The sequence below is a fragment of the Camelus bactrianus genome, chromosome 7, assembly GCF_048773025.1.
Source record: "Camelus bactrianus isolate YW-2024 breed Bactrian camel chromosome 7, ASM4877302v1, whole genome shotgun sequence".
NCBI lineage: Eukaryota > Metazoa > Chordata > Mammalia > Artiodactyla > Camelidae > Camelus > Camelus bactrianus.
The window spans coordinates 48,775,558-48,799,230 of record NC_133545.1 but is presented as its reverse complement, the minus strand read 5'-3'; the positions used below and the strand labels follow the sequence as shown (position 1 = coordinate 48,799,230).

Below are 23,673 nucleotides of genomic sequence, written 5' to 3'. Positions count from 1 at the left end.
GGAGATGTTCTGATCTAAAGCTAGAACAGTCATTAGCTGGGGCGGGGGCAAGTATGTAGGGAGGTCAGTTGTGTGAGTAGGTGTAGGAGAAGCAGGCACTAGTCCAGCAGGGGATGTACAGTGAGCAGGAGAACAGCCATCCTGGGTGGCCTGATATTTCACTTCCTGTAATTTTTATATATATTTCAGATAAGGAAACCAGATTCTAAAGAAGATCAAAAAATGTAGGCCCCACGTTGGTGGCAATTTTATCTGTATTGTTAACAGCTACAAGCTGACTGCCTACAACATATTTCTTGAGCAAAGGACTGACTTTCCTGAGGAGAAACAGCTGTTAATCAATTGAGGGTGGAACCCAGTCATGACTTATTTCACAGCTCATGCTTTGAATTACTAAAAATCTTCACTTTTCCTGGATACATGACTAACGCTGATAAAGGAAGAAATTGTAAGAGTCAGAGAAATGGGTGGCTTATTTTACTGAGCCTCTGCCTAAAAAAATATTAAAGTTGGAATCCGACCAAACTGGTAAATACTACTGTTTTAACAGGCTTGGGAAGATGTCAAAGGGACACTGGTTTTGGCCAAACTATAAGTATCGGCAGTCTCGCAGAAAGTAATTCAGATGACGTGACATGGCTTGTAGGAGCCAGATGCTACAGTCAGGCTGTCTGGGTATCATCTTTACTCTGTCACCTTGGACAACTTGCCTGGCCCCTTTAAACTTCAACTTCCTATTGAAAGCAAAAGATAACAAACAAAAAACTGCAACTTCCTAATTTGTAGGGTAAAGGTATGGTGATATGGACAGCCGTGAGGATGAAAGATGATAATGACAGTGCAATACTAGGCACAGTGACTCATCTATATGAAGTGCTGAAGAATAGATCTTTGTTTGAACCCATTTCAGTTTAATATGTTTAATTCAGTCTGATCAAGGCTATAAAGCTGAACATGGGAGCAGGAGTTTGTGATCTTTTTGAATGAAAAGCAAGGTAAAGCCCTGTACATAAGAGGAAACTTTGGAAAAGAGTATGACTGAAAACTGGGAAATGCCTTGGCCCCATCCTGGGAATGATTTTGTTGTTGCTGTTGTGTTTTGGGTTATTAGCATGATTAATTTCAGCTCCTCTTCAACGTACTGGCATTTTAAAGCAGTCTATTTACATAAACATGTGATTCAGCTTAAAACAATTAAAGATCTCAATACAGTAGCCTCTGAAAATGTTTTATTGATAAAATTCACTCTAGATACATAGTGACACAAATTTGCAATTTCTTTTGTCAGTAGGAAAAATTAAAATAGCGTCAGTACAAACTAGTTATTTGAAATAAATGTACTCACGTTGGGAAACAGTTCTAATTTAGTAGTTCAGTAAATTGTGAAATACAGCACTTTTAGGGAAAATCCATGTATGAAATTTACCTAATGGGTTTTGGAAATGAAACAGAAACCAAAAATCTGAACACTACACCAACCATGCAGACTACTTGTAATTCACAAATATGTCAGCAGATGGCAAACATGAACTTTAAATTGTAAACTTTTGCTTTAGCCCAAAGTACTGTAAGAATGGCAAAAATCAAGGCAACTGTTTATTGACAGTTGTTTTTACCTACGATCCTTTAAAAAAAGGGACTAAAGGACTTAGGATTAAGTTTTGACTCTGAAGGCCCTTCCTACCGGCTTACTAGATTGTTTAACTAATAGACATAAACCTTGTTTGCAATGAAGAAAAAGAAATAATAGAGCTCATTATATTACATTTCATTGAATAAAATAGATTTTTACATTTTGCAAGCTATAGCTGTTACTGAAAATACACAGAAATGCAATGACTCAAATGTATCTGTCTGTAAGTTAAGACTTGATTAATTTAATAAAGTTATATTTTATTGCTGGTCCTCAGTAAGGTCCCTGGACCAGCAAAAACTATTTCTAAATTGGTTAGAAATGCAAATTCTCAGGCCCCACCCAGGGTTCCTAAATCAAAACTCTGGGGATGGAGCCCAGCAATACCTTTTACCAGGCTCTCCAAGTGATCAGTATTACCTGCTGAAGTTTGAGAACCAGTGCCTCCAAAGAGGTTTGAAATACAGAAGAGAGGCTCTTAACTGATAGTTTTTAACTTAGGTATAATTGATATAAATACAGTGATAATCAATAATATATTTTATATGATTTAGCATTCAAACACAGTAAAGTTTGTAAAGTAAGTAACATAAAATAGTACATGACTTACACAGACTCAGACGAGTAGAATGCCATTACTTAATTTCCATGCATTTCTCATACCGAAAGAAGAATTTCAATTTATGTTCCCCTCTGCATTACACTGAAAGGGATAACATTCTGGTAAATTTTGTGTTAGAACCTAAATAATGAAACAAATTCAAACTAAGTCAAAATAGGATTATTTCCAAGGAGTAGAGAACAATCTTCATGAAGGAAAACAATTTTCTACAAAATGTGTGTTATTCTTATTTCTATTAACACATACTTATGTTCTCTTTTCTGAGGCACAGACAAATCCTTTGCAATCCGTGTCACTGAAATCAATGGCCCAGCCATGTTAAATTAACAACAAATACACTTGTGCACACTTTTCATTTGTAAATAAGAGAAGGCATACAAAATTGTTTATCTATGTGATAATTTCATCCAAAACATGACTATGCCTCAATTATCTTGCTACTTGAATTGCTTAATTCAAACTTTCTCAAAGAACACAACCTACTTGTTCCCATGAAGAGGCAGTGTTTACTCAACTTTTTCAGTCTAGAGGCAATCTTTTTTCTCATCCATAATATATAAATACAGTTTTCACAGTTTTAATAAATAGATTATTTGTAAATCACATTAGGTGCTTATGAGGGTAAGAAAAAGAACAATAAATTTAAGTACTCATCATATTTTCACCCTCTAGATATGCAGTTATTTGTGTCTGACTTTTGCGGTAACCAGATATAATAATGTTGAAACACCCTGATCTTTATGCTTGGATTTTATCTCCTGGCTGTAGTTTAGATGTTCTGAATATTACTGAAGAAAGTGTATTAGAATTCTCTCTCTCTCAAAATACAAACACATTTATACAAACACATACATGTATATATATGTTAGCACACACTTTTATATATATACATTTGTTTAAACCTAAACTTTAAAATATAGACTTAGATAAAATCATAAAATCATACCAATATTTAACTTTAGCCACCTGAGGTTGCAAGTATCTAGGTATCTATCAGTCATTACCAGGAAGGCACCTACAGAGCTCTTTTGGATGAAAGATTCTACTTAAAAAGGATCATCTTAATAAATTGAATTCAGGATGTGTGTTTGTGTCTGTGGGTGTACACTTGTAGGTGTGCACTGGTTTGGTTGGGAAGAGGTAAAGAAGGTCTCAGAAGGAGTGGGCTACTTTCTGAGGATTTGATGTCATCTTTACATAGCTTCCTGTCCTTTGATGAAAACTAGGGCTAGCATTTCTCCTAAGGCCCTGTTTCCTTCTCAGTTAGACATTACTGCAGCAAAATTTCAACACCCCTCTTGCAAGGTTTTCAAATCCAAGGAATCTGGCCAATGAAATTAACCATGGTGCTTTGCAAGGGTATCTGTGGAAATTCTCGTTTACTTCCATCTGTCTTTAGCTTGCTGCAGAACAAAAAGAGAATACTTTCCTTTTTTATGTTTTTGAATATTACTTTAAAGCTGTAGTTTAATCAACCACCTGCTGGCTGCAGAGTTTTGTGTAGGTGTATACTCGCAGATCTTTGACATTAAATATATTCCAAAGAACGTGGTATGGAAAGTTTGAGGGTGGAAAGTAGCTAAAAATGAAATTTAGAGATGGTGCATTTTGATACAGAATTTACTCTCAAGTCATTACACAAAATCCATATTAATAGATCATATTCTCCACTTCCTCTTCTGGCTACAGGGTGCCATCAATACTTTAAGGCTTTGGAAATTATTACAGTAAAGGAATTTATCTTTATCTAGTGGCAAAGTGGACATTCTCGGTTGTGAAAGAAAGCAACAGTGGGCAGAATTCGTGCAGGAAGACACTACATAAAAGCCGCATTTGTCGGTAAAATAAAACTCTGAAACTCCAAAATTCACATGGAAATGGGTATTTCTGGGTGAGGAGGACCAAAGTGTCTCACTTTCTCTTGATGTTTCTTGTTGTGGTTCCTGCTGTCATGCACCATACCTGCTTTAGGATGATACTTACGGATAGTGCTAGCTCTGCTTGAAAAAACCTCTTCCTCTGATGGTGATTTTTTTTTTTTTTTTTTTTTTTTGGTGCAGGTGAGTAGGCTAAAGATTTAAAAGAAAAGGCAGATACTACAAGAAATTAACATATCTAAAATATAAAGGCAGAATTTTGTTCATTATGAAATTAGTGTTCTTTGTAGCTTACTGATCTAACTCCCTTATGAAACCCAGGGGGGAAGTCATCTTGCTTTGGTTTCTCACTGACAGCTCCCTCACTACCTCCAATGACCTCCTAGATTTTTCAACTTCTTTACATTCAAGGTATAGAGAGCTCAAGTTCTCCCTTTAATTATCTGAGATCCTTCCTTTGAATTCCCATTTTCAATTTGAGCACATGCCTGTTTGCCGGGTAACTAACACCACTGAAGTCCTGTTAGTTTAGAGTGAGGTGTGTAGCTGCGATGGTCAAAGCTTGACAGCTAGAGAGATAAAGCCTCAGGTCCAAGAACAGGGGCCAGAAACTGAAATCAAGGCAGTGCCACACATCAGATATTTGGATCTGAAATCAGAAGCAGCAGAACAAGTCAAGTGGAGTGGTTTGTATGGGATGGAGTGGTGGTTTGTTTTTTGGACCTAAGTGTATATAAATTGCATGCTTTGGTTGAATGACTTTGAGATTCATGGATACAGAAACCAGAAATGACCTTACCTTTTAGGTGAAATATTGATGTCTTCCCACCTTTTCCAGATTTCAAGTAAAATAAATGCTATTGATATGACAGAGGAATATTCACATTTATAGACAATGTACGTTATAAGAGTGCTTAATAAATGGCTGTCTTTTTACCTGCTGCACTGCCATCTTTTTTGCTGATGGATAGTAAAATAGGCTAATGTTACCTCTCTATCATGACCTGAAAACATGATATTCTTTCCAGAAATGTGTTTTATTATAGAGGATACAGAGCCTTCATTTTATTTTATTTGTTTTTCTCAGATATTGATGTGAAAGTATCAATATACTTGGAAGACAGAAAAGGCAGTGACGTCCAAATCTCAGAAGACTGTGTGGATAGTCATGGGGGCGGCGGGCGTCTAGACAGCTTAGAGGCCTTAGAGCCCGTTTATATGAAAGAGGTTGAGTGTTACCTCTTTCTTTGGCTGATTTACAATGAGGGGCAGGGCGAGGGACAGTGTTGGCTGGTGCAGCCACCCACAGAGTAACCTGTGGCTTTTCTTTCCCGGGGAAGTGAACTTGGAGGGCCGGAGGGATTTCTTCTAGCCCTTCTTCCAGATGCTGTGGAATGTTTGAGGTCCATGGTCTTAGTGAGTAGTTAGGGACCAATATCCAGATTGACTAATAAGAAGGTGCAATCATGAGTCCTGATCCCTTGTGGTCAATAAAAGATTTGATGCAAATTTGACAAGATTTTAGGTTTTCCCGTGAAGCATCTAGTCTCTCTGGCAATCCTCAGTAACAACACATTTTGACTTTGAGGGCAGGGCTTGCCATGTGCTGTGAGGCTACAGAAGCAGAGCCTTTGGATGTTAAGGCAGGAAAGATGTTGAAATCAGTAGTCTAGCTGATGGGAAGGAAAGTGAAGATGGACCCGAGTTCTGAAAGATTCCCAAGTAAATGAAAGTGATCTGACCGCAGTTAATCGATGTAGGTAATACTGAACTGTTAACATAGTGAAATAAATTTTTTTAGATCTAGAGTTTGACTTTTTACAGTATATTTCTTGGGAAATACTTTCCTAGTAAAAGACTTTGTATTCAGTAAAAAGAGTTTTTGTTTTTTTTTAAATTCTTCTGTATAAGTTTACTAGGCATACACATTTCCAGCAATTTCTGAATTGGTTTCCTCTGCTATGAGTAACTGACAACCTGTGATTTATGGACTTGGAATAATTGAATTTCTTGGCTGTCATATCCTTTGAGTAAGAAATATTACATATGTTTCCAGAAAAATGATTTAAGGGAGAAAAGAGTGAAGTGATGCCAAGTTCTGAAACTTTATTTGGAAACTCTGTTTTAACCAAATGGTACTTAAGATACTCTCTCTGAGTTTCTGAAATGTGTTTGCTAAATAATCTTTGAAAATGTAGTTCTAAACGTGCCACTTTTGTGCTAAGTGAACGAAATGAAAAAAGTGGAGGGCAGCATGTTGTTGTTCTCACCTTCCCAAGCCCAAGAAATGCAGAATTTTTCATTGACGCAGGGCGATGGGCTGAGTACATTTCTTTAAAAATAGGCGTTATGCAACATCTCACTTTACCTGTCAAACATAAAATATTTAGTGATTTAGTGGAATCTTTGCAAGAACAGATTTTTTTTTTAAACATGAAATCTCTAAAGCAACTTCTCAACTTTATTATGTGTTTGGCCTACACTGTATTTTTGCTAGTTTTTGCTAGCTTCGTTCAGTCCTTAGATTTAACTGGTTCATCAACTACAAATTCCACAAGTGTTTACCAACTCTTTTCCCAAATTCTATCATAATGAAAATTGGTTGACTGTGAAAGAACCTTTATAATAAGTACTGTGGGTGAGGGACGGTTCCCCTCAATGTACTTTTGACTAGCATCGTCCAGTAGGCTTTCTGAGATGTTGTCCATATGGCTGTTCAGAACTTGAAATGTGGCTAGTTCAACTGAGAAACTGAATATATTTGATTTTAATTGATTTATATTTAAATTTAAACAATCACATGTGGACAGGATTGTAGCTACTATATCAAATACTACAGCAGAACTTAGAACAGTGAGTTTATGACCCTGAGCAATTCAAGTCTCGACCTGTGAGTTGCACTAGCATTGGTCACTCTGGATCATGTTCAAGGGTTTTCCTCGGTGGTTCTAAATTAGGGGGCAATAGTTCCCTACCAAAGAGACAGGTGAAAGTTTGTTAGGATACTTTCAGTTGTTATAACAAAAGTGTCCTCCTGGCATTTAGTGGGTGGGGACCAGAGATGCTTAATGGCCTGAAATGCATAGTGCAGTCTGCACAGTGAAGTACTGTCCCCCTCAAATGCCAGTAACAACCAATCTGACAAATCTAAATAGGTCAGCAGAGTTCTCCAAATATTTCATTTAAAGGTTTCATTTGTGAGATTTGCAATCTCAGTGCTATCTCTAGTTGATTCTCTCTCCTATGATCTGTATCTTATTACCTCCTGCCTCCTCAGGGACCTCACTTTTTCATCATGCTTGTTTTGTCCTGTATCTTCAACCACTTCCTGTCTACATTTGAACATACTTTAATCTTTTCTATCTCAAATAATACCCTTTCTTAATTCTATATCCTCTAGCTGGGACTATCTCTGCTTCCTCATTTACAGCATCCTGTTCCCTCTAATCTCAGAACAGCACATTTATTCATCTAGCTATCGGGGGAAACTATTTTTTGTATCATGATGGAAAGAAAGCTCACACCAGTTAGTTTCAAAACACACCATTTTATTACCCAGACATAGCAATAGACTCATTGTACCATGTTCCACTTCTAAACAGTTGTATATATGTGTATGTATGTGTACAGAGACACACACATATATGTAGAAAATTTTTTAAGCAGAGTCCACTTTTATTCTTTTATACTTAAAATTACTGCCCCTTTTTGTAGCTAGTCTCGACAGCACACTGCCACATTAGTTTCACATATTTTTTCTAATTTAGTATCACATTACTTTTTCCCAAGGGTAGGCTCATACTAAAACTGTAAGATAGTCACTTGAAATATTCTAGTTCACATTTCAATTATTATGAAAATCAGATTTTCAAGTACTTGTAAAGTCTTTCTAACTTCCTTCACTTATCTCAAAAAGAATCACACTTCCCAAATAAATCACTCTAAATAAGTGAGTCCTGAAAAGATTGGGTTGAAATAATTACATTAAATATGTAGCTATACTTGGCTAAATACACTGTAGACTACTTGGATAATTATGATGATGACACCGCTTCTTAACTTTATGTCAAAGCAGTGATAGACCTACTTTTGTCCTTTAATGGCTGATTCCGTGTATTATTTCAAAAGGCATTAAAACATCTTACTGGTGTATTATAACTCTGTATTGTACAAATATGTCGACAAAGAAATGCCACCTAAAATTAGAGTCAGCGGTTAGTCCTTCAGTATAAAACTACATCCTTGCATAAATTCAATAGAACCATTTAACCACAAAATACATTCACTCTATAGTTTAGATTTTCAGTGACAAAGAGCATGGCTGATTATGGCATCAAATGAATAGTGATGATGTTGGTTCATTATTTGAGGCTGCATTTATGGGCAACTTCTGTAATTTACTGGCTAATGAAGTCATTCATATGAGTTGGGAGACTTCAAAAACTATACCAAACAACATGGTCCAGTCATTTCTTTTAAACATATATAGCCAGATTTTGTTTATAAGCTGATTTAAATAGGGTAGGTGATGATCAAGTTATTCTAAAACTAAAAGACCTTTAGATTTCCATTAGTTGGAATTATTTGTACTTTGTTAGTACAATTAAAACCTATATATTGCTTCTAAATGATAACATGTTCTCATACTAGATATTAAGGTGTTAATTTATCTATAATTCAGTAAGCAAATCATAAAAAATGACTTGAAAACTGCTTTGAGGAAAAATAAAAGTATACCATAAATACAGTGAGTTATATATTTTAAAACATTAGATTTCTTTATCTGTTGCCATAAGTTACATTCTCAGAAATATTTTCCAAGACCATGCTATTTTCTCACCTATATACATTGTCACAGGTTGCCATTCTAACATTCCGTTATGGAAGACAAGGATTGAATCTAGCTATATAAATTTAAGCCTATCTTTTTGTTTCCTTCTACAGAGAACTCTTTCAGATTCTTTGGATATATGCATTCTTAAAAATGGTCTGTCTGTATTTTTCCATGTGAATTGTAAAACAAAACAAAAAACCTAAATTAAATTCTAACAAAGCTAGTTGTAACTTCATCTTTTGGGCATACATCATCTGTACTTTTATATAATTTAATTTGGCTTATAGTGTTTGAAATATAAATATCATGAATAATCACAAGTCATTATGTCTATATTTATAATGTGGAAGTATTTGAATTAAAGTGGTTATGTTTATAAATCAATATTAATAATTGTTCTTACATAAATATCATAATAGTAATATAGCCAAATAATTAAGTAATCTATCTTGATACTACACTATTCAGATCACATAACTCCATAAATACCAGCCACAATGATATTTACACACAGCAGACATAATAAAAGCAATAAAAATGAAAAAATTTAGTAGAAATTAAATGTGACTTTGTAGGCACAGAAAAGCCTTGAATAATTGCTGTCTCATTTCAGTGGGAATAAAATCTTGATAATACCCCCACAGCATCACAATTTCTTTTCTACTACTTATTTACATTCATGAATGCTATAAATTTGTGCTATATATATTTTTTATATTTACAGTATATATACATACACATATACTTTATTTTATTCTTAGATTCATTCATGAACTTGCCCACCAACCTGCACAGTAAAATCAAACATATTTATTCTCCTTACGTGATATTCATTTACAACTTTTCGCTCTTGTGCAAAAATATCATACAGATTAATATTGTCTCTCTCTAAAAAAACCTCTTTTTTATGCTTTAGGTTTTTTGGTAATTTACAAATAAATTATGAAATATAGTTCATTCCCAAATTGAAAATAATTACAATGTTTTTACAACAAGGCATTGATGAGGTTTTGAATTGTGGCATTCTTTGAAGCCACCGTCTTTCAGAATGAAGACATCAATAAATTATTATGTCTTGATACTTGCACTTTTTAATTACTTATATGAAACATGTCATTACAAATCTAACACTCATGCTAGTCAAATAGTGTTTGTGTAGAATACGAACCTTTTTGTTTTATCCATTCCTTTTTTTCCCCTGAAAAGTCTTTTTTAGCACAATTTAGAAAGCCGGTTGATATTACATACTAGAGCATTTCTGGAAAGTTTCTCACCCAGTTAAAAAAGCTGAAGAAAATAGTGAGGCAAAATTGAGGAAGAATAATTTTAGTGAGTGCTTGGGAGGGATAACAGCAAATGCAAGAACTGTTTTAATTTTATCTCCTAGTCCTTTGGTATTCCCTTGCCTCATGAAAATCCTAAAAAATAATCAATTCTTTAAAACATTGATTAGACTCTTCCATTAAATACCAGTTGTGGTCCTCCATTGCTCATGTTGTCTGTCATTTCCTGTTAGGAAAATAACATGAATTAATTAAGATTCACTTTCAGAGTAAGACATTAATTTGGTTAATGAGTTTGCAAAACAGAAACTTCAAGCCATTGAAAACCTTGCTGAGTTTTGGGGGAGGACAAGGATTAAAACTGTTGCTGCATTTGAGGAAGTGAAGTTTCATGGCATCTTGGAGCACATGAAAATGCTAAAGTGACAGCCTGTCAGATCAAAGTCTTCTATCCATAACAACAGTTTAACCTCTACCCAGTCTCCAGAGTCTCCCCTTCTGTTCCTCAACTCTGTTTTGGAAAGAACTCACTCACCTAGGAAGAAAATGATTAAATGCCCAAGTTTTTCCAATGTACAGGCTTCTCTGCTGAGCATGTCAACAAAGTGCCAACAAATTCTAGGGGTTACCTTTATCCTACAGAAAAATGTGTGGCTTTTTTGCGAAGAACTGAAAAAGGCCCCCAAGGGGATCACTGCTTATCTGTAAGTGAGGATCAATAATCATTCATAGTGGGACAGATTGTTTTTCATGACACTAATGCTCATACAGTAAAAAAACAAACGGTAAAAGCTCTTAACATGTTTTTTAAGGGATCAATTACTAAGTAGTTAATAAGGAAAACTACATGGGAAGGCAACAAAAATTTAGCTATAAAGGCTGAACTAACATAAAAAGTTTCATTTGCAATTTTAGAAAATATGTTAATTTAAGAAGAATTTAGATGCTTTGATTCATATGTTTTGTTAAACATTAAACTCTTCCCTATACAATAAAAGGTAATGAGAAGGTGTGAGTCCCATTCAGATTTATAATGTTTAGTTCACCACCATATTAATATTTAGGCTAAACTATCTAAAAATAGATGACAACATCTTTCCACAGATGAACAAGCCTATTTGCAAAAGTGCCATAAAGAAGACTCAAGTGGAAATTATTTTCTCAATGATCTCAAGCCTATCAGATATATCTAATTTCTGGTTGGGTGAATTAAAAATAAAAAGTAATGTGCTTGCTTTTGTAAATTTAGAAATTCTTCCAAATATCTATTTTAAAAATGAAATGACATCCATGTCTCATTTTTAGTCTCTTCTCTTTGAAAATTCAGTACGGGAGATGAAATAGAATAAAGACACTTGCTTCTTGTATTAAGTGGATTTCAAACTTGTTTTGGAAGATCAGTGAAGGACTGGAAGGTAAGAATTGGTCTGGTTTTGGAACTTTGCTTTTGAAAACTTTGTTGTCTTTTAGAAAATGAGATAGAGTTTTGTCCAAAAAAATTCTGAGAAAGAAGGCAATATGCAAAGAAGACCTTTCCTCCTTTCACATCAAGACCTCTCTCTCTGTGCGAAGTACCTGGCCTCTTCCAGGCCCTGGGGGGTTGTCTTGTATATGGATATCCATTATACCTATCCTGGCAAGGTGCTGAGGAATTACCTAAAGCTGAGAACTCAAACCATTTGGGGGAAAGGCTGTGACAGAATGTGGAGAAGTTCTTTTGGAATCAACAGCCTGTCTCTATGGTCTGGTGATGGTTCAGTCTAATTGAGAGGCTAGCTCTGCTAGAGATATGCTGCTGAAAGTAGGTCTGAAAATACACTGGGGTTATTTGGCTGAAGTTAAGTTTATTGATAAGATACTTGATTTGAGGCTTCATTTCAGAACTCATTATGGGTGGCAAGAAAAACAGAAATGATCCCTCCAATATGATCTTTGACAAAATTCACTCATCTATCTTTTTCTATTCCTTCTATTAAGACAAAAACACAATTTTCTAATGAATTTACAAAAGAAAGATTCCCAGGTGACCTTTCTTCTCCTAAAATAACTTTGCATTCAAAAGTATCTTAAGAAACATAAAAAAATAATCCAAGGTATAATCTTATATTGTGGGATTAAGAAAAAATCCAGTTTTTAAAAATCTTACAAAAAGAAAGAATTTTTGTAACTATATTCACTCTAGTATGGACATAACAAAAGTACTGACAGGAAAAAAGAGTGAAAATTTGTTTTAAAATGGACGAGTATCTTCAGTTAATTTGCAAATAGGCATGTCCAATTTAACAAGAAGATTATACTCTAAATTTGGGCAGGACTCGATGTGATTGTTTGCCAATGGATATGCTTTCTGCAGTTGGGCCATCGTGTCTACATCACTTCCTATATTTCTAATTGTATTGTTTAACCAAAGCAAGAATGGTGACTATTTTCAGAAATCCATAACAAGGGAAATAAATTTGAAGTGTAGCACACCAGGTAAGTTTACAAGGAGAAAGCTTTTATACCGAATTTTTACTGTAGTAGTGTCAAACTTAGGTTATCTGCTCATGCAACTTTGGCATGAGAGCGTTTGCCTTTATCAGACACATCTATTACTAAACACAGAACTCTGGTCTGTGAATGATGGTATCAAGTCAGATTCATGATAAAGCAGAGAATAAAGGAGTCACAAATCATCCAAGCAGAAGTGTGTTTGGATGCTTATGGGCAGGCTGAATATTTTAAATACTCAACCAACTTTCAAGCTGCAGGACTCTGCCATGTAGGTTTATGTCAGGTCCTCAGAGTAGTTGTCATGAAAGCAATACTTTGAGGAACAACATCACAGCATCAGTCCAGATGCTGACATCATGGCTTCCTAGAAGAGGCAGTGCTTCCTGCAGTGACATTACAACATGGTAACTCCCTAGAAGTCAGCGTACCTTGTAGGTAACTCTGGTGTCGGGGGCACCACCGGGCAGCTGGGCAAGTCGGTTATTTCAATAGCCCTCAATCTCTAATATAAATATAACAATCATACAATAAATATTGCACAAACATATACATAAAAAACTAAAGCACACTAGTACAAAAATAGAGCACAATGAGCCACTATCCAAATATATAATGATAACTTATTTTTAACAATCCTTTTTCTTTAAGTTACCAGTCCTATTTGTACTATTAACTCTTTTTTGGAAGGACACAGGTAGTTCAGCTTAAAATCACTTTCTTGAAACAATTTAAGAGCACCTACTCTCCTTATTTGAATGTATAGATTGTATATGAAATGGAAACACATAAAACTACAAAATGAATATTTTTTTCTTCAAAAGCACATTCTAAAGAAATATGCGGTAGCAACTCTTACTACTCTTTCTTCTATTCTGTTGTTATGCAGTTTTTTTCCATGATATCAAGTAAAATATGATGTAGCCATTATCTTAGTGAGTTTATTTTACAGATGTTTTATCTTTTCCTTAACAGACCCAGTAGCAGGAACTGAATTAAGAAATATGTACAAAATGTAGAAGAAACACAGACAGCTCACTATATCACTGTCATTTTATGCAATAAATGTAACTTCCTCTTTGAATGGATTTCATGAAACAGTTATGCAAGGAACGTTGTTTAAAATACAGGCAAAGCTACCCAAATATGCATGAAGTTTAGATAAGAATTAAATGAAGCTTTACATGGATTGTAATATCTGCACTGATAGGCAAAGCTTTTTGTCGTCTTATTAAAAGGCCTCTTTATGCTTGAAAATCTAATTTACATAATCAAATGCATCTACTTACAAGCACAAGGGGTGAGCTAGAAAGGAGAATTCATCGGATTGCTAAAACTGGCATTATTGACTTGAGAGTGTATTTGGTTTATGTTTTTCCACAGTACAACACATAAAAATCCGTATTTATAAGGCATTCAATATTTTATGAGATTCTATTTTAGGAACTGTGCTTTTACATAGATAGAGAGGCTACAAAATTACGTTGAAAATAGGTGTTCCTAGAATTACCAAGAAAAAAAATAATAAAAAATTCCTATTCTTAGTACAATAGGGCCAAACTCTTATAAAATACAATCCCTCAAATTCTCATCTAAGGCTACAAGTTGATTCACCTATTTTGACTGCAGTCTTCATCGCATGATAGCAGTGAAAGGAAAAGGTACAAAACTCACTTTCTCAGCCATTTCATGAGAGTGATGCAGAGAATGCTCCCTTTCTGAGAACATTCTCCTCTGTTCATAGCTGGCTAGTCGACACGTGAGCCATGAAGAGAGGGTGCAGCCCCCGATCCCAATGCACGCAAGAGACATGGAGGCGAGATGCAGAGGATACAGGGAAGAGGTCTTCTTTGTCACAGCCCGAAGGAACTGAACGTTCAGGATGCCCCCGATGAGTCCACAGATGCAGCAGGCGGAAAAGAGGATCATCTGACATGAAAAGAAAGGGGGAGTTAAAGTTGAAAAAGCAAGGCTGACCAAAACACAGCACCCTGCTCTGCTATACATGTCAAGGATAGCTGAGCTACCATAAACAGAAGGTGCTTTGGGTGCTTCTTAGAGGACAGGGGCTATTTTTTTTTTCACCAAGTTTCTATGCAATCTGGCTTAATAGAGAGGGCACAGACCACAGTGTTTCAGGAATTAATAGCTGACTCTATAATGGCCAGGAATATATCTCATGAAAACTCTGAAGTAAGCAAAATTTATCTTCTAGGTAGATTCAGATTTAATTTATTTAATATCTATTGTGTGTTATTATGCTAGGAACTTGATCATACAGCAATCATCTCAATTAACCCTCCAAGTAATCCTCTGAGAGGTAATACACATTTTGGAAAATGAATGGTGAGCAGTTAACACTCAAATTTAGGGACTGAATCCAGATTTTCTGACTCGGAATCCAGTTTCACTGTTAATCCCCACAAATGATCTAAATACCATCTTGTTGAATTGTCACTAGTTCCACTGAGCTGCAAAACTTTGTAGTTCTCTAGCTGTGTGGGCTTAGGGAATTTGGTTAGCTCCTTTTTTTCGTTTAGAAGAATTTTATTGTTTTAGTATCTATTTTCCCAACAGGTAGTGTAGGGACTCTCTATGAACTTAGAGGTGATTTATTTTACAAATGATTTGTTACTCTGTGGCACCACACAACAGATATTCCCCAAATACTGCTTGGTTGATTGTTCTGGAGAAACACAGGGTGTGGCTTTGCTTTTGATTCTACTGTTGGCTTGATGTGGGTCTCTTTTAATACAGCTACGGGTTTTTATTCAACCCAAATATCATAAGATCCCTGGCAGAACCGAGCATAATGCCTTCCGTGTAGTAAATGTTCTGTGAATATTTAATACATTTAATTGAATGCTTCAATAGATTTAATAATTAAAATTTTTTTATTTTAACTTTTTTTGGGTGGGGGCTGATTAGGTTTATTTATTTATTTATTCATTTAATGGAGGTACTGGGGATTGAATCCAGACCTTGTGCATGCTAAGCATGCACTCTTCCCCTGAGCTATACACTACCCCAAGATTAATCATTTATTTTATATTTGTATCTTGTCTAAAGTCTCCTATGGGCTTTCATGATACGTTATAGTGTGATACTAATGTAATTATTTCCATTTTTCTTTGGAGCAGTCTCTACTTTAGTCACCTCCCTCATCCCTTAATATAGCTTGTTCACTCCCACCTCATGACATGCTTCATTTCCTGGAAATTATTTTCTTCCTTCTTGAATCCCTAGATAGAAGACCCAAATCTAGCCCTAACTTCCTCAGAAAGCCTTCCTGGACTTTACTGGGCAAACAGTTTCATAACTTACTTTAGCATTCAGTTTTACATCATTAGGTACTACTTGCTGTTGACAGTTAGCTGAGGTAGCAAACACACATTGAGCACCCAGCATCTGTTAGACCGTGAGTGAGGCAGCAGTTGGCATTACAAAAGAGAAGAGCTCATAGTCATTCCCCTTGGGTATACATCACGGTCCTGTGTGAGAGAAAATCCAACATTCTAACGTGGTATGGCAAATATTCAGAAAGAATGATAAAAGTTTTCCCTCAGAGTAGGGAGGAGGGGAATTTAGTCCAACCAGAGGTTTCAGACAAGGCTTTCTTGACAATGTGTCATCTAAGCTAAGTGTATGTAGTTCCCAGAAAAGGGTAAGGCCATGGATGCATGAAACAGCAGGGTGAGCAGAAAGAAGTACAAGTAGTTCATTTTGTTTCTTTAACAATTCAGCATTCCTTATTGTGTCTGTCATAGAGTACTTATCACCAAGACTGAAACCCAGGGATGCATAAGTATAATCTTTTAATAGTTGATTAAACATAACACTGAATGTCGATTACCAAATAACTGAATCATCTCAAGTGGGAAATTGTAGCTCCTCATTTCAAACAGAATCAACCAGTTACATCTCTTTTTAAAGTACATTCAAATGGTATGTTGTTTCTTGAGAATATATTTTGCTGTTTACACTTTCTCAGAAAATATGGAAAGATATTATATTCTAGCCTCAAATAACTCTGAATTACTGTTAATTAATAAAGTAAATAACAAAGTTAATTGACTATTAGAGGAAAACACTACCTCTCCTGATGCTATTGCCATTAATTCCTTAAAGGCACGACACTTTATTCACAGAACATTCTCACCCAGGAATTAACATGTTAAAATCTGTACCCAAGTTTATAATCATACACTATTTTTAAATCTCACCAGACTAGAGATTCTAGACTTTAGAGATACTTGGAGTGGAGAAATTTTCACACAATTTGATTAAAGGGTAGAGAATCTTTGACAGTTAATGTCATCTGTGGGAACCTCAGATGTTACAGGAGGATAACCAGATGACAGTTTCTAAAAAGTTTAGATCTTATAATTTTTTTCTTTTATAACTTATAAGGAAATTAGAAAGACAGGAAAGACACCAGTGACCTTTTAAAAATCCCTTCCCTCCCCTTCTATGAACTGAACATTTGTGTCCCTCCAGAATTCATACATTAAAGCCAAATCCCTAATACTACAGTATTTGGAGGCAGGGCTTTGGGGAGACAATTAGATCATGATGTTAGAGCCCTTGTGAATGGGACCAGTGCCTTTATTAAAGAGATTCTAGAGAGACCTTTACTCTCATTTGCCACAAGAGGACATAGCCAGAAATTTGCAACCCAGGAGAGAGTCTGATCAGAACCCAGTTATGCTGGCACCCTAACCCTAACCCTAACTTCCAGTCTCCAGAACTGTGAGAAGTAAATTTCTGTTGTTTATAAGCCACCCAGTCTACAGAACGTGTTACAGCAGCCTGAACCGACTTGGACGTCTCTCCTCCCCTGCCCTCCCCTCTCCCTCCTTCCTTTCTCTCTCCCTTTTCATCACATCCCCTCCCTCCTTCCCTCTTTCTTTCCTTTCTTCCTTTCTTTCCTTTACTTTCATCCACCTTCCAAGAAATTGTTACTATACAGTCATAAAGAGTCATCAAAGAGGAAAAGTATAGAAAGAATGAGAACCATGCTAAAGAGAGATGGGAGAATTACAGATGCAAATTATAAGCCTCCAGACAATTTTTTATCCAAAAGTTTCTCTTAATGTAATTTTTAAAAATTACATCTTACCTATCTAAAGCAGTGGGGGCTTCATCCTTTTTGTCACAATAGGTATTCTCACAAAGAAGGTTGTGATTAGAAAAGGAACTGAACAAAATGACTGCAATACTCCCCCTTCCCTGGTCTCCTTAGATAACTGGCCTCCCCTTGGAAAACTCTTTTTAGTCTCAAAAAGATCACTTTCTAATGTCCATAGATAATATGAATTTTGCCAACATATACAGGTCTATGATCTTTCTTATTGTACTCAATAAAATAAACATGCTTTTTCCTACTTTCTAACTCCCAAAAACTGTCATGAAAGGCAGTGGGGAATCCATACTTCAGCATACAGAAATTCTCCTCCAGCCAATAGTAGAGTTAACTGGGAGCAAGGTCCATACCCCCTGAAACCTATGTTAGCACCATAAGACATCTGAGAATGATTTGCACTTTTACATTTTTACATTTGCATTCACAGTCACAAAATAAAATTAAATTAAAAAAACTTTAGTAATTAACTGCAACTACAACACAGCTGTTTTGCTGTTTTGCAAAATTAACTTCACAGTCCAAGCCAGTAGGCCCGGTTCCATATCTAAACTGTTAAATTTCCCATGAACTCAAGCTTGTGAGTGTCTGGGAGTCGATAAACTGGATAAGTGGAGACAGGCATCCACAGCAGTCATTGAGGGTTGCAGATTTATGTATTTAAAGGGTATATCAAAGCTTTTCTTTCTTTTTCTTTAGTCATAGTCTGTAATAATCTTGATGGCTTTCTTTGAAAATAAAAAGCCAGGATTTATGTGTCAGTTTTCTTTTTATCCTAAATTAGTAACATTCAGCCTATGAAGTTGGCTAGTCATCATTTCCATTTCTGAGTTCTTACATTTCCAATACTTCAACGCACAATACAAGCAAGGCAAAAACTTACGACGAGTCCAGATTTTTTTTTGGCGCACAGTATTCCACATATGCCGCAAAGAAGAAACTGAAAAGGAAAAGAATAATAATTATTTTATATCCAAAGATAAGAGAACACTTAGTTTTTAGCTCATAGTTCACTCATGACACTTGCTCCAGTGAAGCCTGAAAATTTTACATTCCCATCAAAAGCCAGAAAGGAAAATACGTCATTCTAAAATCGTAAGGGATAAAAATGTAAAATCTAATGAACATTTTTTGCAAGGTTGATATAAGGTGATTGTGGAATTTAAGCAAAACTTGAATCTGTTTACCACCAGGCAAAATGATCAAAGAGATGAATTTAGAGCTTCATTCCTCCTATTTATTTCACTGTCTTCTTGTCCCTTCCTCCTTTCTCAGGGAAAAAAGTGGTATGGTACATTCATTCATACCAAGAATTAGAACTCAGTGGGCTCTGCTATGGTAGGGAGTATAGCACAGTTGAAAAGGGAAGGCATCAGACAAGGAGATGTTTTTCTATAGAGATATTCTTTGTGTATTTCAAATTATGTCAGGTAAGATAGATGCCCCCTCATTCTACCAGAAATACTATCTTTGTGTATACGCCCGAAGAATACAAGGGGATGAAGCTTTTGATGGCATGTAATTTTTTTTGTAAATAAGCACATTGGTGACATATTGTTTTGCAAAAGCAGCTATATCAGTTCGTCTACCAGTGACACACTATTACACATTTTGGTTATCAGAAAGTGGTAAGTTGTTTAATTTGGAAAGAAATATTTAGGCCATTTGTGCATATTTTTGCTGGAAGTAAACGATATAAATAAAATAATGCATTCACTAATAAATAATAAGATTTTCAGAATAGCAATGAAAACCTTGAATATGGTTAAGGTTGTTTTTGTACGATTTTTCTCTTAAATTTTGCTATCTCAAGTCAGAACTAGCAATACAAGTGGTTTTAACTGAGTATTTTGTGCATGGAAAGATTTTAAAATACACACATCAAAATATTCCTAGGATTATCTGAAATAAATAACATGCTTATGGGATGCACCAACAAAATGTGATTTAAAATAATGGGTAAGAAAAGTCTCATTTTTCAGGGAACTTTCCGTTTAAGGGAACAAAATGGTTACAAAGCAGGCAATGACAGACCAGGGAACACAAGAATATATAAAAATTTGGTACATAATATAAATGACTTTTCAAATTGATGGGGGAAAGATCAGGATCATTTGTTCAATACATGGAATTAGGACAATTTGTTAATCTTCCCTAACATCATATACCAAATACCTATGAAACAGTTTGAATAGTTAAATGTATTTTTAAAATGTAGTAGGAGATGAGAAAGTTAAATATTTATATGATTTTAGAGAAGCAGGATTTTCTAAACAATATCAGCAAAGTCATAGACCAAAACGGAAAATAGTTACTAATACATAAAATTACAGTTCTGATAATAAACAATGTAACTCTCAAAGGCAAAAATAAATTGGGATTATATTCAGAAAACATATGACGGAGAGTTGATATACTATATAAATAGATCTAACAAAATAATTTTAATACCGTAAAACCATGAGAAGATAGGAACTCAGAACTTTATAAAACTTGAATACTTGCATGATTTTTTATAAGCCTTAAAAAGCTACTTCTGAGCGACCATTTCTCACACCTTTCTGTGTCCTAGGTCTACATGATCCTGTCCTCATATAGACTCTTTCTTAGTGATCTCATCTCAGACCTCTCAAGGTTATGCTCAAGTCATTCCATTTTGGACCAATTCTGTGCCTGGTCGGTGCTTCCAAGCTTCAAATCAAAGCTTCAGTATGTCTTTCTCCTGCTTCCCTGACTAACCCATTATTCATCCTGAAAGTGCACTCACCTAGAACTCATTCTTGAAATAATTTGAAAGCAGTGCAGTTTTGTTGGACCTTTGAAATCTATAAACATTGTCATTATTTATTCACAGCAAAACCCAAGAGCACCTCAGGACCATAAGCAGAGCTTTCCAACACAGCTCTGCATCCACTCAGGTGGAACAACTAAGTGGCAATAAAATTCCTTCTTTCTAGTGTATCAGTAAGAAAAGGAGGTAAGTTTTCTAGAAGTTTGCAGGGACAATGGAAAGCTGAGGGTGAGGCACTGACACTGAAAAGAAGTTAAGGTAACCATAGCCCCTCCATTAATGGAATTTGAAGACTTGGTGCACCAAAGGTAATTACTATAGCAATAAAATCAATTCCTCACCAGAATGACTCCACCTTACACAGTAGCAGCTTAAAAGAAGATATTAAGATAAAATACTAACTATATTCAATATCTTGTAGTAGTAACATGGTGAAAAAACACAAAAACGAATAAATGTATGTTCATGTATGACTGAAGCATTATGCTGTACACCAGAAACTGACGCAACATTGTAAACTGCCTATACTTCAATTAAAATATATATATAAAAAGAAATAAAATAAAATAAAGAGATTTTGAAAAAATAACTTTTGAATTTGTGCTGCATATACAGCCAAACTCTCATTTACACGAGGGATCGTAAGAAAGATATGCTCATCTGGGAAAAAGAACTGTGATAGGCTGAATTATGGCTCCCAAGATATACACATTCCCCAGAATCCATGAATGTTACCTTATATGGAAAAAAAGCCTGTGCAGACGTGATTAAGTTAAGAATCTCAAGATGCAGAGATTATCATAAATTATCCAGTCAGGCGCGAAATGTAATCCCAAAGTCCCTTAAGAGGAACAGAAGGAGGTCAAAAGACCTCCTTGAATGAAGACACCGGGATAGAGAGAAAGAGATCTGAAGAAGCTGATGGCTTTGAAGATGGGGGGAGAGAGGCATGATGCGAAGGATGTAGGTGCCTGTGTGAACTAGAAATGGCAAGGAAATGGGATTCTTTGGAGCCTCCAGAAGGAATACAGTCCTGCACACCCATTTTAGACTTCTGGCCTCTAGAATTGTGAGAGAATACATTTCTGTTGATTTAAGCCACTAAGTTTGCAGTGATTTGTTCTAGCAGCAATAGGTAAGTAATACAGAGTCTAAACATTTTTTCACATGACAGTCTCTTAAAGAACTGGAAGCTATTAAAAAAAAAAAACTAGAAGCTGTTCTTCAGGAAAACAAACAGGGGAAGACATGAGTTAAGAAAGAAGTATAGTAGCAAAAGCACAAAATAAAGTGAAACAGTAAATATTTTAAATTGACAAGTATTGATTGGAAAAATTAGTATCTGTTTAGAATGAATATCCCAGGTGATGCTGGCATGAGAGATGGTGGGTTGGGGGTCAAGAAAATGTAAGTAAAATGATTCTTGTAAGTAAATGTAAGTAAAATGTAAGTAAAAAGATTCTTGTATCATTTAGCAGAATAATAGAGGAGCTGACTAGTGCTAGATATTGACAGAAAAGTAGAAGTTTAAATCAGTGCACTAAAATATAAAAGACCAGAAAAATAAAAATTAAGAGAAAAAATACATAGACAATACAGACTGAACCAACAGATGTCAAGAAAGTTTAAAAAATGAAAGGAAATAAAGTGAGAGTGAAACTATAAAATGAATTGGTATAAATAATTTCAATAATGTAAGCAATCAGAATATATGTGAATGTATTCAGTTTCCCTAATAAGAGGGAAAATAGAGAGAGGGAGAGACACTCTGCTAGGAAAAGAAAAGAGATTTGTTCAAACTTTCCTAAAATGAATGAAAACCTCTTTCCTTACTCGTTTTCTCTTTGTCTTTCTCTTTCTCTCTCTCGCTGTTTCCCCCTTTATGTCAATCTCTCTCTCTCTGTGTGTCAGCACTGACCTAGATGCTATGACTTCCTTATTACTATTTCTTTCTGTCCAAGAAAGCTTATTTTGGGCAAGGACTACGAGTAAAAAAGGCTATTGTAGAATTTCTGTCTAAATTACATAATGGAAAATTTGGGAGCCTTGGCTGTAATGGAAACAGATAAAAGCAATGGTTCTATCAGCTGGATAGGAGAACAGCAAATGTTGGGCAGATGGGATTACGAAAGATAGTGGGCCAATCTTATTTTAAGACAGCTTATTAAATTTTTTCTCACATAGTATTTAACCACCTTAGGTGAAATAATTTTCACTGGAATTCACTAGCCATTACAGAAGACATACATATTCAAAAATAGAAATGGTACTTTTCTTCAAGATAGTGAGATGAACCACAAATTGAGCTTGATGCTTTGCTAACATTTAATGATTTATACAATTTCATTAAAACTAGTCAATTTCTCTAAAACATACAGAAGAACTATCAGGAAAACATATAGAAAAATATTAAATATTAAGAAACTGATTCAAAAGAAAACTATCTCTGATTAAAAGAGCATATTTCTCCTTGTACCTGGATAAAAGTTTGATGACTTGCTTTGCTATCATCAGTTATTGAATATTTTTACTCTACTTCAATCACCTGTTAAGAAATAATAACTGGAGTCTCTAAAAGGGTTATTTTGTAGTTTAGCTCCCAAAATGCTAGTATGCCAAAGTAGTTCATATTCTTCCTGATGTTGTGCTGATATGATTTTGACTTTCTTCTATGATACCTGGCTAGACTCTTGAGGACGTCCTCTCTGTCATGGACTTCTTTTCATTTGGGATCCCATTTCTCTAATAATTCCAGTATCAATCATCTGAGTAAAATAGGGGAAGTTTATCAAGTTGGAAAGCCTGCCCGAAAGCAGTGATTCTCAAAACTGGCTGTTTATTAGCTTCTAAAATTCCTGATACCTTGACCAATGAAGAATCAGACCCTCTAGGCTGGGACTTAGGCATCAGGATTTTAAGCTCCCCAGGTGATTGCAGGGTGCTCTCATTGTCTGAAATTGCACACAAGGTGTCCACCAGTGCTTTGCCAGCAGGCCTGCTCAT

At 35.4% G+C, this 23,673-nt stretch overlaps 1 protein-coding gene across 1 annotated transcript in view; it reads right to left on the bottom strand.

Moving 5' to 3' along the window:
• TMEM196 (transmembrane protein 196) overlaps positions 1-23,673 on the bottom strand; it is a 198,915-nt gene that overhangs the window by 4,262 nt on the left and 170,980 nt on the right. The window contains exons 3-7 of the mRNA XM_074367372.1: positions 18,763-18,819; positions 14,414-14,668; positions 13,171-13,244; positions 6,403-10,475; positions 2,244-2,336 (exon numbers count right to left, since the gene is read on the bottom strand). Coding sequence (XP_074223473.1) covers positions 10,469-10,475; positions 13,171-13,244; positions 14,414-14,668; positions 18,763-18,819 — 393 coding nt within the window. The 3' untranslated portion in view covers positions 2,244-2,336; positions 6,403-10,468. The remainder of the gene's footprint in view (positions 1-2,243; positions 2,337-6,402; positions 10,476-13,170; positions 13,245-14,413; positions 14,669-18,762; positions 18,820-23,673) is intronic.